The sequence below is a fragment of the Leguminivora glycinivorella genome, chromosome 5 (assembly GCF_023078275.1).
Source record: "Leguminivora glycinivorella isolate SPB_JAAS2020 chromosome 5, LegGlyc_1.1, whole genome shotgun sequence".
Taxonomy (NCBI): Eukaryota; Metazoa; Arthropoda; class Insecta; order Lepidoptera; family Tortricidae; genus Leguminivora; species Leguminivora glycinivorella.
Genome location: NC_062975.1, coordinates 25,463,152 through 25,482,553, shown reverse-complemented (window position 1 = coordinate 25,482,553; position 19,402 = coordinate 25,463,152). Strand labels below are relative to the sequence as shown.

The window sequence follows — 19,402 nt, the reverse complement described above, 5'->3', positions numbered from 1 at the left end:
GTGGCTAGCCGAATGGCACAATCGCTCACGAAACGCTCACGAAACGAAGCGCTAGTAGATATCTATCTCTATCGCGCTTGCGTATTGGCGCGACAGAGCCAGCGGCGTATCGCTTTCGTTTGGCGTCGGAGAAATGCCATTCGGCTACGGGGCCTGGTGTTATTAATTTAAATAGCAAACTTGTTTAAAACCTGCTAATTTTGGTAAACCCAAATAACTAATTTATCTTATGTTGAGAAAAAAATATAACCAGATATGTTATATTTGCTTATTTAATTTCTGACTAAAGAAGTGAATATTGACATATTTTATTTATTTATTTAAACTTTATTGCACAAAAGAACAACTTAATGTACAAAAGGTGAACTTAATGCCATGAGGCATTCTCTACCAGTCAACCTTTGGGCAAAGCAGAGAAGATTGTAGGCGGTGCATTAAGAGACCAATTTTGAAATATCAATCAAAAGCTTAGACAAATCTTAGACATATCAAATAAAAGCAAGTACCTAATAAATACAACATTATTAACTTTCTTGGCATTTTAATATATTTTTAAAAGTTGTCTGATAAATTAATCTAAGCTAGCTTATGCGATGATGTTTATAGTTAATATAGGTGTTTTGGTATCAAATTACTCATTCTGTGATTATAATATACGAATGAAGTATCAAGCCAGATATACTGGTTTTAGATAAAGACTTTGGTCTATGTTGTACATTACATGCATTGTACTCGTATTTAGATTTTTGATTACCTATAGCTAATAAAATTAACCTAACCACAAAATTAAAATTTTGGAAAAACCCCCGACTGTGACATAGTAGACCGGTTTTCATGAAACATGGCTAACAACACTCCCGACTAACTCAGCTTTAGCTAAAAAGTAAATCTAAATCGGTTTATCCGTTCGGGAGCTACGATGCCACAGAAAGACACACACACAGACAGACAGACAGACACGTCAAACTTATAACACCCCGTCGTTTTTGCGTCGGGTTTAACGAATACACATCTTTGTTGTTTACGATCTGTGTGTTAGCAAACTTCAAACCTACTACTTCATAAGCGTCTTCATCACTCATAACAAAATGTCCCCTGACATGTCCATTACAAATTACAATGAGAAGGATGTGACTCGGAATCTCATCCAGTGCTGCCAAAGGCCTGCATAAAAACAATACTTTATTAATACATTATCGACATAGTTACAAGCTTAATATGATGTTTTATACGCCTTTATTGTTTTACATACAGTCAACCACATACGGATATCCTCATAAACTAAAGCATACTATAAATCTATAAATAGATTCATCAGTAAGGCCAAAAAGTACACCTTACTATTTTGACCATGCATTTTGTTATAAAGTGGAAGAAATGATTACACATTTTGCAGTATTTATGCGTTACCAACGTTATGTATAAGGGCCATTTTTTTTAAGTTGTCTACCCCACTTTTTTTGTAACATGGGTATTTTTTGCGCTGATAGGAGAAAAAAAAATGTCCCAAGATTTCCATACATTTTTCAGACCTTCCATTCCATTACCGCCATACAAAATGTATGAAAAAATGTAACGAAATGGGGAAAAAACATTGGGGACACTTTTTTTCTTCTATTAGGATTGAAAGAGCTCGCGATTCTGAGTGGAAATCACATAAAAAATTCCAAATCCAAAAAAATGGGGTGAACAACCTTAAAAAAAATGGCCCATAATTCAAGTAAATACCCCCTAAAATATAATCACAAAAGATGACAATTATAAATATTATAATAATCCCATTAAAACCTAAAATGACGAAACATCAGTGCAAAATCTCAATAAAGGTAGAACAATTAAATGCCTTAACATTCCAGAATCGAACGAAAAACGTCCTCTTACCTCATTTATGGTTCCATACAATCTCTTGTACATAAATTATTGCCAGAAGCGCTTCATTGAGAGACTATAATTTAGTATTGGGCAACTTCACCTCACAGGGAATCTTGGTCTGTCACACAAACTTAAATCTGCACCTGTCGAATGCAACATTTTTGAAAAGCAATCTGATCCTCTTGTTTTAAAGACTTGTTTTAAATGAAATGGTTGAATCGGATGCAGATTTATTTTAGTAAAATCATGGACCAGAACCAAATAAAGCAGAAGACACTGAAGATGAAATTGTCCTTAAAGAAATGGACGATAGTCATTAAGTTAACGATAATGATGCCCTCGGCTGAGGGTCGAAATTAATTCAAATTGACGTAAGTGGGTTTTGTCTTTTGCCGGTTGTATTAAAAATCGATTATTGTAAAGTAAATAATTATGTTTTTATGTATGACCTTCACAATCTTAAAGAATAAACTTAAAATAATGTCGTGTATATCGACATATTTTATCAGATAGATGAAAAGCATAATTTTAGTAAACTGAAACCTCTAAGTGGCACTGACCAGTTTCATGTGGTCTGTATACCTCTTTTTCGAATTGAAGATCTGCTTCAGTACAAAGAGTTTCTTCAGAATATTAGAAAAACTTATATTGCAATTTTAGAGGTATTTTTATAATATCTATCAAATCTTTACATAAATATCTAGAGCATTCAATTCAAATGAACATCGATATTTTGTTTAAATTATTGTAGCTCTTGTGTGGCAACTATTTTGATAAAATCTATTTAAAATACTTACATTTATAGAGCAGAAAATTATTTGCTCTTTAAAGGTCATAGTTAGACCATTAAATAAACTAGGTAGTTAGGTACAGAAGTTATATACAATCTAAGATGGAATTGTTTCATCATAACCCGACTGCATTATGATACGTTACAAAGTATTATATGATGTTTGCTTACTGTCTATCAAGGACTGAATTAATGTTCGTTATTTTATATTGATATTTGTTACAACATGGTTTACATTAATGTCACACTATTGCTTAGTAAATAAAATTAACTGTAAAATTTAATTTAATTACATAAAAATACCTAATTTTCCGACCTCATATAACCCGGCAACCTTCAAATCAAGGGTAAAGTCTAAGAAAAAAACGTACTACCTCAAAACCATACAGAGAAAGGTCCGGCATTTTAACACATATCAAGCCAAGAATATGGGCCAAATTGTCAAAACTGAGGTTCAAAAGTTTTAAGTCTCTGTCGAGAGATGGTAGTCTATGCAGCATGATTACACTTTGACAGTAACTGTCTAATATACTCGATCCTCTTTGCTAAAACTAACTGTTTACTTAAACCGAATCGTCTGCATTTTCATCTCATACAACGTCTATTTCAGAAGGTATGCAGTCTAAATCCGTATTCTGTAACCTTACCGGACTCAATCGTAAATACATATCTGTGCATCGGTGTCAAGTGGCTCTTATTTCAATCAATTAATTACCCAGCTTGTCACTAGATGGAGTCACCTAGCTTTGTTTATCATTATACATTATCGTCTTGTTGCTTAAAATAGTAGTTACTAAAACCTAACCTCTAGTAAACTATTAATAATGTTTTAAATACGGAAAATTACTATCATTGTATGAAGAAAGTGAACAGATTAAGTACTTACTTAAACCTAAAATTGCATACAATTTCCATAACGTGTGCTGCGCTATGGAGTAAAGTATCCTATAACTGATTGAAAATGCTTAGTAAGATGATGTTATTGAAGTACAACAAATTAAATACACGGTGTAATATGAGGGAACCGAATGATTTTAACTACGCATTTCGGAGGCAAAATAAAGATAAAACGTTATATGACGTCAAGCAAATTTTTCCAAAATAAAAATATTTTTTTTGTTTTTTTTTAATGTATTTTCACATAAAAAGTAAATTTTATTCGTAAAACTATTACTTAAAATAAAAATTTACATTAAAAAAAATATTTTTTTGCAATTAATTACTAGTTATTTTTTGACATCTACCAACGAGGATAGTTAGATTATGTCGAATAACGGCATCATCGCCATCAAAATAGCGTTTTATTCTGATAAATAATATAATACTGTTTTAAATGCTTAACTCTGAAAGTAGGCGAAATCCAGAAAAGTTTATATGACATTTTACTCTTCTAATATGATGAGGAATACGCTGTTAAAATTATTCGGTTCCTCATATTACACCGTGTATAAAAACATAGAGGACGATCTAATCTCCATTCTAACTTTCCTCAACCAAATCCTCTTTTTCCTCCCTAAATTTTGACGTTGTGGAAAATACGTTTCTACAATTTGTATGTAATATTATGATAACCTAACCACAAAATTAAAAATTTTAAAAAACCCCCCAACATCGTGGACCGATTTTCATGAAACATTGCTAAGAACACTCCCGACTAACCCAGCTTTCAAACAAAAGAAACTAAATCTAAATCGGTTCATCCGTTCAGGAGCTACGATGCCACAGACAGACACACACGCAGACAGACAGACACGTCAAACGTATAACACCCCGTCGTTTTTGCGTCGGGGGTTAAAAACAATGTTAAAATTACCAACAAGTATAAAAACCGGCCAAGAGCGTGTCGGGCCACGCTCAGTGTAGGGTTCCGTAGTTTTCCGTATTTTTCTCAAAAACTACTGAACCTATCAAGTTCAAAACAATTTTCCTAGAAATTATTTATAAAGTTCTACTTTTGTGATTTTTTTCATATTTTTTAAACATATGGTTCAAAAGTTAGAGGGGGGGGACGCACTTTTTTTTCCTTTAGGAGCGATTATTTCCGAAAATATTAATATTATCAAAAAACGATCTTAGTAAACCCTTATTCATTTTTAAATACCTATCCAACAATATATCAAACGTTGGGGTTGGAATGAAAAAAAATATCAGCCCCCACTTTGCATGTAGGGGGGGTACCCTAATAAAATATTTTTTTCCAATTTTTATTTTTGTACTTTGTTGGCGTGATTGATATACATATTGGTACCAAATTTCAGCTTTATAGTGCTTACGGTTACTGAGATTATCCGCGGACGGACGGACGGACGGACGGACGGACGGACGGACAGACAGACATGGCGAAACTATAAGGGTTCCTAGTTGACTACGGAACCCTAAAAAGGATACCGATTGCCGAAACCCTATAAGGAAGGTCTTCTAAGCTCCGTGTTTACTTATTATCCACGACGCACGTTTCTGCCCAACGCGGCGCTAAATATTGAAACCTACATTAGGCAAGATGACCTCTTTACAGTCTTTACACAATGTCTTTAACATATTAGACGGGGAAATTGTATAGTTACTGAACGTTTCAATTACTTACAAAATATGGAAAATAAATATAACAATTTATAATCTTGCTACCTAATCGAGCGAAGCAAGGGTCGGAGCACAGACCTACCACATAAACCATTTTTTTTATACTACGTCGGTTGCAAACAAGCATACGGTCGGCCTGATGGAAAGCGGTCACCGCAAGTACCGCAACCTATGGACGCCTGCAACTCAAGGAGCGTCACATGCGCGTTGCCAACCCATTAGAAACATGTACACTCCCTTTCGCTGTGTTAAGTACACAGCAAGAAGGAGTGTACAAGTTCCACGGAGGGTTCGGGTTGCCGACGACTCAAAGGACAATAGACGGAACAAATTTAGTTCTGTAGGTCCTTCCGTCACCAGCATGCTATAAACCATTTTTCCCCTCACTAGCTCAGAAACACGTGTTTTGTCCTTTAATACCAGCGGGTAAAAACGCATTTTATCCACTAGTGGGTAAAGTAATTTGACCTCGAATAGAGTCAAATTAACTGCTTTAAAATTGATAAAAGTAGGTGAATCTAGTAATAAAGATGATTTACCACCTGTGAAACTACTGGTGGCAGTGATAAACGCATTTTTTGCGTTGTAGTTTCCTCGCTATAGTGAGGGGAAAAGTTTTGTGTTACACTCGGGTGCAAGTGTATTTTACTTCTCGTGTGTTAAAAACTCGCAAGTTCAGGATTCTAATCTCGAACCACTCGCTTTGCTCGTGGTTCAACTATAGAATCCTTTCACTTGCTCGTTTTTCAATTCCACACTCGGCGTTAAAATACAACTTTGCCCCCTTGTATAACAAATAACTATTATTTTAAGGACAACAGCAAGTTTCCTATTGCGTGCGTATGGTATGCCCTTTGTATCAACTTTGGAAAAAATATTCCGTCTATCTCTTCGGAAGTCCTCTTTACTGGAAATACCTTTTTTTAACAGATTCGATTATTATACCAACATAATAAGATTGACAATCTTCAAACTAAGAATTGCACCTCAATTGTTTAGCGACACCTATTAAATACTATTATAACTACACTGATTATGCCTAAAAATTTCTTTTTTTCAAGATGTGTTAACACGTGATATCATATGATATTAAAATAAAGAAATATGTCATTTATTCTTATAAAAAATAAAAACACGCAAAAGTATAAGGAGAAAAAAAGAATTTTGCCACTTCTAGACTGCGAAACAGCGCCATCTAGTTTTATCCCTGAAAGGCCCATACATTTCAGGGTACATTTTTTGTACGGGCTTTGCGAGTCCCGGTATATATCGTCCTTGCCAACAGTTACTATTTAAAGATTAGGTAAACTTTTGCATAAGTGAGATACATTCTTTATATGGTTACTGGTGTGTGTGTATTGCTCAGTGGAAGCGACAGCCTACTTTTTCCAAGAGTGTGACGGATGTATTGTCGCTTGCCTCATTGTGTGTCTGCTCTCGGACTATATCCGTGCAATATTGCCGAAATATTTTAACATACTTGTTTGTCCATTTATTAAGAGTATTACAGAATAACTATTTTCAAAAACTACGTCCATCTATCGCATATTAATCTCAGAGAAACAGTACGCTATGTCAGGGGAAATTGCTGCAATATTGCTCGAAAAGTTGATTTCCTGTAAAAAAGTTGAATTGTCTCCTTTTTAACCCCCGTGACGTGTCTATCTGTCTGTCTGTCTGTCTGTCTCTCTGTCTGTTTGTCTGTTTGTCTGTCTGTCTGTGTGTGTGTCTGTCTGTGGCATCGTAGCTCCCGAACGGATGAACCAATTTAGATTTAGTTTCTTTTGTCTGAAAGCTGAGTTAGTCGGGAGTGTTCTTAGCCATGTTTCATGAAAATCGGTCTACTATGTCGCGGTCGGGGGTTTTTTCAAAATTTTAATTTTGTGGTTAGGTTATCTACTGACAAGGTTAGAGACATTCATTAAACATACTGATTTGTGTAATTGTCCTGCAATATTGCGAAATATTGTAGAATATGTATTTGTTCACTTAAAGACACTTGCACCAACAAATATCGAGGGTTAACCTAGTCCATCTTCTAGGCCTTACAGAAAACCAGCGTTGCGGAGTGTGTCATGTGGCTCATACCGTGACACCTAGCTGAGTAAGGACCATTTAGCGCAACTTATAATTTTTTGTTTGTGACTAGTTTTAGTTTTAGATAGTTATTGATATGTATTTTGTGCTAATAAATGCTTTTTCTTTCTTTCTTTCTTTCATTTTATATGGAATTTTACAGATGACAGCCCACTCGTTAAGACGACTCAGTTGTCGTTGGTACAAGTGGGCCTTATTAAACATAACATAATACTAGTCATGGCCCGTGAGGTAGGAAGTTACGAATAGCAACGATGTGACAAAAATGTGCTACAGCAGTTTTTTTTCTTGAACTTCAATCGTTAGTTTATAAAAAAAGTGGACAGAAAAAACATAGGTCTTTCATTTGAATTTTAAAAATAACGCATAATTAGCAAATTGTCACGTAGGGCCAGGAATCAAATTATACTAGGATATTATTTTAATGAAGGAATCAAATTATACTAGGATATTATTTAAACAGATCAAGCTGTCTTAGAGGTTGCGCCCACGGGCGACTTTTCGACGCGACTTTTTTGTCGCGACACTTTTCATACAAATACGTAAGTCGCCGAGCAACTTTGTCGCCCGTGAGCGCGCACCCTTGTCTTATCAAAGACCCGGACATATTAAGAAATGTGCAATTCATTTTGGCCCCAAAGTGGAAATTTTTAAACGTCTTCTTTATTAAATAAAAGGTAATGTTATTCTGTTTGACAAAGACACCTCATTCAATTTGGAAACTACAAATCATCATTATCATGATAAAGTTGCTTATTAAAAATCCTTACACATGTAGCCGCATTTTTATGTTAATTATTTGGATTTTTGCCATTGACACCTTGTTAAAAAAGTTGCAGAGAAGATGGATGGGCAATTTAATTATCCTTATAAGGTGGTGATATTTAAACCAGTAAAAACGTGATATCTCTTAAAAGAAATGTTGTTATAATTACCATAATATAACCTAGAGTGATCCACCGTCTCCAAATATGAGTTCAAAAATAATATTAACTTGATAAAAACTGTATACAAGTATAAAGTACTTATGACCCTATTTCAACTTTACGACTAAGAGTGCCTTTCCACCATAGATGCACTACGTGGACGTGTTTGATATCCACCAATCATGTTCATAGTTACACAAAGCTTAGCGCTAGTGGGAACGGATTCGACTGGTCGGTGGATATCAAACGCATCCATAGCAACGCAGCTCTACTTTGAAAATATCGTCACTACTTTGAAAAAATCTCGTATCTCACGTTACTCCTCAAAGTTACAACGCAGTAATTCTATATGCATTCCATACATACTACAATTTTCTTTTCATTGACAGACGAAGATACAAGTTTTTTTAAAAGTAGTGACGATATCTCTCATGGAAAGGCACCCTAAATCAATTCTTAGCTCTAGATACAATGATCTATCAGTGTCAAAATTGACAGCTCTATTTGGAAAATAAATAAGTAGATCACTGTTCCACTACATTGATCATTTGACATCATCAATCAAAATCATTCATAATAGTTAACTAACTTGCGTTCAATTTAATGTAGTCAGCGTGAAGGGCAATAATTTACTGGGGACGTACGGACGTAGCCGAATGGCACAAACGCTCACGAAACGAAACGCTCGTAGATATCTATCTCTATCGCTCTTGCGTATTGGCGCGACAGAGCCACTACCTTTCGGGGCGTTTCGTTTTCGTTTCGCGTCGCAGAAATGTAGTCTGGCTCTGTCGCGCCAATACGCAAAAGCGATAGAGATAGATAGCTACGAAAGAAATATTATCGTGAGCGTTTCGTGAGCGTTTGTGCATGCGGGTACGCACACTATATTTTCAATCAGAAGGTTAATTAGAATAATTATTTTTATTAACTGTGTTCGTGCTTGATTTGATACTGATTGAGAATTGTTATTGAATTTGAGAAGTTATTGTTATTTTATTTGTTATACGTGCCTTTTCTTGTCTATTATGTTATGATGGGCACTCAGAAGTAATTAAAAAAGATATAAATGGTTCTTATTGGGTATAAGCTAAGTGATGAATGAGGTAGTTACTAATAACCATAAAATACACTATTAAGATTTATTAAGTGTTATACTTTTTCCTTTTTTGAGTCTACATATATATTCTGTCCAAACTATTAACTTTGCATCTACTTGAACATAGGAAAATTCCTCGAAAATTTAATTAGACGTAAATTATGACATTTATGACTAAAGTCGCCGTCTATAGAATTTGTGAACAATGTAAACAAACCTTGTAGTCAAAATGTCTTTAATTTTCATTCTAACTCATCAGATACTGGCTAAATCCATGTGTCATTTAATCAATTCATATCAAATTGTGATCCTCAACCTTTGAAATAATAAAATTGTGCTAAAATATTGATATTTTGTATAATGGTTTGTTTACATTGTTGGCAATTTCTATTGACAGCAATTTTACCTACATTTTGTCATTGCAAATTCCACGTAACTTGTTTTTTTTAAGGGGTTAATTAGATGATTAGGGTAGACAGTGGTAGTAAGGTGCATTAGGGTAATTCCGAATGACAGAAATGCTCTGGTAATTCCGAAAGGGGAATCTTGAAATAATGGAAATAATGGTGGTTTTTATGCGACTTTCGTAATTAGACAACTTTTGGAATTACCCTAATGCACCTTATATATTGATATGGTTTAGTTAGTTTTTAGGTAATTATTAATAATTGTATTATTTGATGTTATTTTGTTGTGTTAGTTTCAATTATGTGTGTTAGTTTCAATTATGTGTGTATAACCTATAAAATTTAAATAATCCATAAATTAGCGTACTTATGGCTATGCTCGGATAATAATCACAGGCGTTAAAGATGCAAACACATATTCCAATAAGATATTAGTTTATCCCAATTATATTTTAACCATAAGAGTAGTAATATAATTTTAACTGTCGTATTTAATTCATTTTTATTTATTTATCAATTATGATTGTGTTAGGAAACTTACGCATTTAATAAATCCTCATAGTATGTATAATTTTAAATTTTACCATGACATAATAATTATGTATTGTAATTATACTTACTCTTACTGCTGGAAGAACCAGGGACCAGCGTAATATTCCAGCTCCAGGCGAACTATTAGAAATAGAAATAGAAATAATTATATTTATTCCCAGAACATAGTTTTGTAACAGTCAGTGTAGTGTTACATTTAAGAAGGTCCTTAATGTTCTATAAACATGCAAAAACAGTGCTATTAAAAACATAAATAATTTAAAACTAGGTAGGTATATCACAACGATAAAGTCTATAGTAAGGGAATTTTGAAATACAATACAATTTTAGAATTATTGAATTAAATTACTAAAAACAAACTAGAGAAAGTAAAATAATATGTGAGTTGGACCTTACCTTACCTGAATACACAGTCCATGTAGTTTAGGGCGGCCACAACTATAAAATAGGTTCTATCTTCCGTTGTTTACTACACTCCCGATATTATATTCATATTTATATTACTTTATTGGTAAATTATATGTGGAATTTTCACTGACAGGCAGTTGTGACTTTTAGCGAAATTGACAGAAGTATTTGTTACGCAGGTTGGGAAAAAGACCGGTGACATGAAAATGAGGTTGAACCATTGAAAAAGTTATGATAATAAAAGAAGAGCGAGCGGGATGGATGAATATGAATGATGATGAATGAATTGAATTGAATAAGTCTAAGGAGAAACTTCGCCTCCTTATGTGTGTTCTATCGCCTGTACAATGGGTTGTGTTCTGAATAACTGTTTGACATGATGCCAACGGCCACTTTTCATCATCGCACCGCTCGCCATTGACAGGGCGCTCATCCACACACCTTGCAACCTAAATAGTCGCGCGCCGTGCGGTTTCAGAGGAATTTCCTCCCGCGGACGCTCCGGCTGTGGAATGAGCTCCCTGCCGAGGTATTCCCGATGAACTACAGTACCTATTATATGGGGTTCTTTAAAAAAGGAGTGTACAAGTTTCTAATAGGTCGGTAACGCGCATGTGACACCCCTTAAGTGGCAGGCGTCCATAGGTTACGTTGACCGCTTTCCGTACACCTATTTGCCACCGACGTGTTATTAAAAAAAACGAAACCGAGATATATTTACTTTCCTTCACCTACTGCGATAATTGATGTAAAACATGAGCAAATTATGTTAGAGGTAATTTCTTCTTTACTCCGTCAACACAATACCAATTAAGGTGTCTTAACACTCTTATCCAAATACCGACTATCAACGAACATTTTCGACAAATATTTGTTTTTTTTTTTCGTGACAAACCTATTACAAACTGGGTCAGTTAGTCATGACCTTTGACATGCAGGTTTTAGAACAACATGTTTCGTAAAGTTAATGGTCGAATGAATAATTTGACTTTGACAAAATACAGTATTAAAGAGATTACTCAGATATGTTTGTATTGTTCAACATTTCATATAATTACCAATCTTCTTCACCCACGATGTTATAGAAACTGATCTATTTACTACAGAAAATTTAAATTTAACTCATAAACTAGTTTAAATCACTAACTATTCAGTCACTTTTCTGTAAGAACAGTATGTGTTGCTATGATAAATAACCTAACCACAAACTTAAAATTTTGAAAAAACCGGACAAGAGCGTGTCGGGCCACGCTCAGTGTAGGGTTCCGTAGTTTTCCGTATTTTTCTCAAAAACTACTGAACCTATCAAGTTCAAAACAATTTTCCTAGAAAGTTTTTATAAAGTTCTACTTTTGTGATTTTTTTCATATTTTTTAAACTTATGGTTCAAAAGTTAGAGGGCCCCGGACGCACTTTTTTTTCCGTTAGGAGCGATTATTTCCGAAAATATTAATATTATCAAAAAACGATCATGGTAAATCCTTATTCATTTTTAAATACCTATCCAACAATGTATCACACGTTGGGGTTGGAATGAAAAAAAATATCAGCCCCCCACTTTACATTACCCTAATAATACATTTTTTTCTATTTTTCATTTTTGCACTTTTTTGGCGTGATTGATATACATATTGGTACTAAATTTCAGCTTTCTAGTGCTAACGGTTGCTGAAATTATCCGCGGACGGACGGACGGACAGATATGGCGAAACTATAAGGGTTCCTAATTGACTACGGAACCCTAAAAACCCCCGTCAGCGACATAGTAGACCGATTTTCATGAAACATGGCTAAGAACACTCCGTTCGGGAGCTACGATGTCACAGACAGACACACACACACACACAGAAACAGAAAGACAAACAGATAGACATATAGACAGACAGACAGCAGACAGACAGACAGACAGACAGACAGACAGACAGACAGACAGACAGACAGACAGACAGACAGACAGACAGACAGACAAACAGATAGACAGATAGACAGATAGACAGACAGACAGACAGACAGCAGACAACAGACAAACAGACAGACAGACAGAGACGTCAAACTTATAACACCCCGTCGTTTTTGCGTCGGGGGTTAAAAAATGGCTGCATTTCTAATGTTCTATTCTTTTTTGCCAGGCTGTTTCAATAATACCGGCGACATTTCCTGTTTATATCCCAATGCAAAGTTGAGCGGAGAAGCTGGTAGCCAAAAAAAAAAATATTTGCACTTCAAATTGACCTTGACCTCAATTTCACTTGGAATTAATTAAAATACATACATACAATCACGCCTGTGTCTCGTGAAGGGGTAGGCAGAGCACATAAAACTACTCCGGTTTCAGGTGGGTTTCAGTGCCACTCTTGGCAAATAAGGGGTTGAAAGAAAACGAAACTGTGACATTGCAGTGACAGGTTGCCAGCCTCTCGCCTACGCCACAATTTAACCCAATTAATAGTTTTAATTAAAATAAAATGTCAATAACCACCACCATGTGCAGTGATAGTTGAATCCCCTCTTAGGTGTGTGACGGAGAAGGGGAAATAACTTATACCTGTATGAAAATGGGGTCAAAAGTACCTACGTTCAATTTCTTAGAGAAAGTTCTGTTATAAAAATAATTTAAGAGCAACTAAATTCAACGTGGAGAACAAAACAAATAATTTTATTAAATATGTTTTGATTTGTTTTTTTATAAGACAATACGGTAGCGAAAATGCTAAAATGGAAAGGAGCCCCCCTTTCAACTTGGGAATTTTAGTTAAATATATAAGTGTTATTAACTAGATTTCTCGAAAAGAAATTGTCCATTAAGAACAACTCAGTCAAAAATATTTCAAAAAAATCTTTAAAATCGAGGTTCCGCTCTCGACTCTTTCCTCCTTCAAAACTTAATCAATCTGAACGAAGTTTAAGAATCTGAATAACAATGAAATAATCTATATCGGACCGTTTAGCTTTTTTGGTTAGTTGTTACCAATCTTGAGTATCACACCTTTTTTACGCCACAATGAAAAAGGTCGTTTTTGGAAATTTTTGATTGGCTCTAGAATCTTTAAAAAGCAGAATATCAAAAAAATCAAAACCGTCCGACACAGATAAAAATAATAACAATCTGTGTTAAAAAAACCATTGCTCTATCTTCAAAAACCAAGGAGGAAATAGTCGAGAGCGCTTGTATGGAGAATTGACCCCTACCGTATCGTCTTAAGTAACACTACTATATATATAAATTATAAACTGAAATAGATGGATACCATACACTAAAGAAAAAGCGATCAAGCCCACTCGACGCATTTCGGCGGTTACCTCGGCGGTAGCGGTAAACCACATCAGCCGCGATAGCTGGAAACCCGGGTTCGATTCCCGGCTTCGCCACCAGTGGGCTTGGTCGCTTTTTCTTTAATGTATGGTATCTATTAAAGTTTATAGCAACTAATTTTTTTCAATAAAATCACTATTATTATGCCTAGTTACAATAGAAAATAGTGTAGCTAAATACTACTTCTACTAACTTCTTATTTAAATTTAAATCACATACAACTAAATTATTTAGTCTGCACTGCACATCTTGGTAACAAATAAAAGATTGAAATAAATCATCATTCCTATCTAATATTTATTAATTCCTTGTACTCATCTAGCTGTCTAAAATGTCTTAAAATACCTGTAGAAGTGTCTGACAGTTGAACAACCTATAAAATAATGACATCATTTGAGAGCAAAAGATTAATAACATGAAATAAAACTGAAGTGGGAGCAATTTGTTAGATCGGCCTAAAGGTTAACACAGTTAAAATATTACGACAGTTTATGGTGTTCCTACATTTACTCACTCACTCTGTTGGTAAAATGTGCCTTGGCCTCCAACGTAAAAACACGCCACTTTCATTTCACAGTCCAGACGACATCACGCCAGCTCTCGCCGTAGCCGAGTTCACTAAGATCTGCCGGTTCCCATATTTACTGTTATAAAATGTTTTATAAAATTATTGACTAATAGAAATGACAGCTAAGTGTGAAAGAGAACTATTGAGCATTAACAGTATAAGGAATGAAAATGTGCGAATTTTGGAAAATGATAGTACAGTTAATTCACGTCATTATAATGATGTCTATATGAACCATATTATCATTAGTTTTTAACAAATGCTCGCATGGTGGTAACACATTGTATAGTCTCAGTAACCGGTTCTTAACACAATATACTGTAGGTATACCTATATATTGTAACTGTGGCTAGACCAAACAAACAGTATTTAAGGCGCTAACCATTACGACACGACCTTGACATAAACTTGCTATTTACACTTGCTTAGTAAAATATGTCGCAAAAACACTGGAATTTTTATATTTTATTTATTTTACCTCAAATTATTTACACTACACTAATGTGAAAAATTCATAATTTAATGTAATTTGTTATTCGTAATATTTTCTTTATCTTTTGTAATTAATATCAAAGGATACCTTAAATAAAGGGTAAAACTATGTGAAGTCAAACAATAATGTGTATATTTTTACAAATCATGAAACAAACACGAGCGTCTCTTTTTTTGCCATTTTTTTATGTTTTTACGCAATTTTAGGTAAATTATATCCAGAATCATGAGCACTTTCTATCTCAATAGGAGACAACAAGTGTCCAAGAATTTCCATATATTTTTGTTACTTTCCTCTTTTGTTACCCCATAGAAAATGGTAACAATATAAACAAATCGTATGGGGCAAATTATTTGCCTATTAGGACTGAAAAACCTAAGGATTCTGATTAGAAATAACATAAAATTTACCAAAAATTGGATCACATTTAAAAAGTGTGAAAACAAAACACAAACACAAAGTAGTTGAGAAGCTAAAAACTTCTAAATATAATATAGTATAGATACATAAGGAGATTCTTTACACAAATAATAACCTGCTATTCTCTCATTTCCAGAGGCTGTCACTGCACCTAGCGGTGGTGCTGCTGGCACTGCACCAGACCTGCTCCGAGCCGGACATCTCCAGCTTCCCCAACCAGAACTACGCCGTCTTCGGCGCCCCCATCCGAGCTGACCTGGACGAGGACGGCTACTTCTACCCCAAGCCGAAGATACCCTTCCCCCAGCCGCAGCCGCAGAACCAGAACAATGTCTACGTGCCGCAGCCGACACAAGGATACGTCTACGAGAGGCCGACTATCCCTTTCAACCCACCGACTAGGCCACCACCACCGCCCACTACAAGACCACCCCCACCACCAACAACTCGGCCACCACCTCCCCCCACATATTCCACACAGCTCCCAGTCTCCAGAACTACTGGCTACAGCTACCCTAAACCCAGCATCCCATTCACTTTCCCAACACCCCCCACAACCGCTCGCACTTTCCCTCCATCTACCTATTTACCCCCAACTACTAGGAGAACACCCCCTCCTTCAACTTACTTGCCCCCGGTAACCACCCCCCGCCCGACTCCACCTCCAACCACAAGACGTACACCACCACCCACACAAACAAGAACTACGGGCTACCAATACCCTACCCCTAGTGTGACCTTCACTTACCCCACCACCAGGCGTACACCGCCAACGACAGCGAGAACTTTCCCTCCGTCTACTTACCTCCCACCTACCACTAGGAGGACACCACCTCCTACTTACCTACCGCCAGTGACTACTCCACGACCAACACCACCGCCTACCACTAGGAGAACACCACCTCCTACTTACCTACCCCCAGTCACTACAACAAGAAGAACACCACCCCCTACTTACCTACCACCAGTAACCACTCCACGCCCAACCCCACCACCAACCACAAGAAGAACTCCACCGCCCACCACTCGGCCACCGCCCACCAACCCCCCCACTTTCAGAACCACTGGTTACAACTATCCCACACCAAGCGTAACCTTCACCTATCCTACGACTAGGCGCCCTTTGCCCCCTTCTACATACTTACCCCCCACAACTAGGAGACCACTGCCACCTTCCACCTATCTACCTCCAGTAACAACACCCCGCCCAACCCCACCACCTACCACTAGACGACCGACTACCGCTTATCTGCCCCCTGTAACCACCCCAAGACCTACCCCTCCTACAACTCGTAGAACCCCACCCCCAACCACAAGAGCACCCCCCACTTACTCCACAATACTATTTCCTACTAGAACCACAGGCTACAATTACCCCACGCCAAGCGTCACCTTCACTTACCCAACCACAGCTAGAACATTCCCCCCTTCCACTTATCTACCTCCCACCACAACTAGGAGACCACTACCACCCTCCACTTACTTACCCCCAGTAACTACCCCCAGACCAACACCGCCCCCAACAACAAGGCCTCCTCCACCTCCCACTACCAGGCCCCCACCACCCCCACAACCAGAAGGCCACCCACATACTCCACCCAACTACCCCAAACCAGAACTACAGGTTACAATTACCCAACACCCAGCGTAACATTTACTTACCCAACCCCAACAACCACTAGGCGAACTCCTCCATCAACTTACCTTCCCCCCACCACTACTACTAGGAGACCACTTCCACCATCTACCTACTTACCCCCAGTAACTACCCCTAGGCCTACACCTCCCCCGACAACAAGGCCTCCTCCTCCTCCCACTACTAGGCCCCCACCACCCCCCACAACCAGAACTACAGGATATTACTATCCTCAGCCTTCAAGCCCGTTCACATATCCTACGAGACCACCAGTATACATCCCTCCCTCCACAACCAGAGCTCCTCCAATCTACCTACCCCCTTCAACAACCGCACCACCAATATACCTCCCCCCTTCAACAACAAAGCGACCTATTTACACCCCACCTCCAACAACCAGAGCCCCCCCAATCTACATACCCCCTTCCACGACCCGAGCGCCCCCAATCTATCTCCCCCCCTCCACAACCAGGGCCCCCTTCATCGAAGACCAAGGCTACTTCTACGACAAGCCCCGAGTACCATTCGTTTTCTAAGTTAGATAAAAGTACATTCAAAGTTGCCATATATGTGATACCAAAAAGTACTTTCGGTAGTACTTTGTAAGGTTTGTTATTAGGTCTGGGTTTCGGGCCTAAAATATTGTTTTAACGATGTATGAATAATTACGAACGAACGTTTACCCTGTCAAAATAAAGAATATTTAATTAAATAGTTGTCCATCACTTTAGTTATTACATTATAAACAATGTAAGTGAAACTAAAGTGAAATTATAGTGAAATGGATACACTTCAGCAAGTAACCTGTCATTTTAATAAGTTTAATGACGTATAGTCAATGATTACGTCACATAAAACATATTAAAATGACAGCTTATAATAATATCATCTCAAAGTGACGAAATTTTAAACTTTCTGTAAAAAGTTAATGGAAAAAAGGTGTATTGCTTTTGTTCAAAACTTCTTTATTTTGACAGAAACTTTAGTCTTGAAAACGAAGTTACCCAATTCTAGTGATATATTAAGTATATATTTTAATTATAATAATAGAATGGTAAATACTCAAAAAAATGTGGAAACAACACTGCCTTTGACTAATTATATTTTAAGATAGTAAATTACATTTATATAAAAATAACTGCCTTGTTTTATTTTTAATTACTTACCCATTATAATTATTCCACTTAACCTTTTACTGCATCATCATCCTTCTTGCGTTATCCTGGCATTTATTTTGCCACGGCTCAAGCTAGGAACACACTACGCGGACGTCCGTCGTAAAACGACCGCGACCGCGACCTATCAGTGTGCACGGAACAAAAGATCCAGCGAGCCAGATTTCGATCGGACGTCCATGCGCTCAAGGCCACGTCCGCGTCCGTCGACCGATAGTTTGCACGGTTATGTGTATTTCCATTGTCCAGATTCTCGTCCGCGGTCGATTCACGACGGACGTCCGCGTAGTGTGTTCCTAGCTTCATGGAAGCCTGGGGTCGATTGGCGAAATTATCGACCATATTTTTGCGTTTACTAACGCGAAAGAAAAACGCATGAAAACTCGAAAATTCGCGTTTTCCGGGATCTAAGGGTTGTATAATAAGGGTCTTATTGAATAATAGGAATTATTAATATTATAGGTAATTATCGTACTTTATTAAGTAGTTAGTTAATGTAAATAATTGTTTTTTTATCTGCCAAGGTCATAACCTTAAAAAACATGACATTACGAGTCAAAGCGGCTGCCTACGATAATGGCACAATCTACATAGGTATAAGCAAAGAGGATCGGGTATTATAGAGAGTTACTGTCAAAGTAAAATGTGTAATCACAGTGCATAGACTGCCATCTCTTGACACAGACTTGAAACTTTTGAACCTCAGTTTTGACAATTTGCTCCAAATTCTTAGCTTGATATGTTATTAAAATTTTGAAAAAACCCCCGACTGCGACATAGTTGACCGATTTTCATGAAATGTGGCTAAGAACACTCCCGACTAACTCAGCTTTCAGACAAAAAAAACTAAATCTAAATCGGTTCATCTGTTCGGGAGCTACAATGCCACAAACAGACACACACAGAGACAGACAGACAAACAGACAGACAGACAGACAGATAGACGGACAGACGGAGAGACGGACAGACGGACAGACAGACAGACAGACACACGTCAAACTTATAACACCCCTTCGTTTTTGCGTCGGGGGTTAAAAAAGTCAAATAGTAATATTAGCGTCATCCA

General features: G+C 36.9%; 1 protein-coding gene across 1 annotated transcript in view; it reads left to right on the top strand.

The window, feature by feature from the left end:
* LOC125226559 (mucin-2-like) overlaps positions 1-17,320 on the top strand; it is a 53,635-nt gene extending 36,315 nt beyond the window's left edge. The window contains exon 2 of the mRNA XM_048130555.1: positions 15,662-17,320. Coding sequence (XP_047986512.1) covers positions 15,662-17,176 — 1,515 coding nt within the window. The 3' untranslated portion in view covers positions 17,177-17,320. The remainder of the gene's footprint in view (positions 1-15,661) is intronic.
* Positions 17,321-19,402: the final 2,082 nt, after the last annotated feature.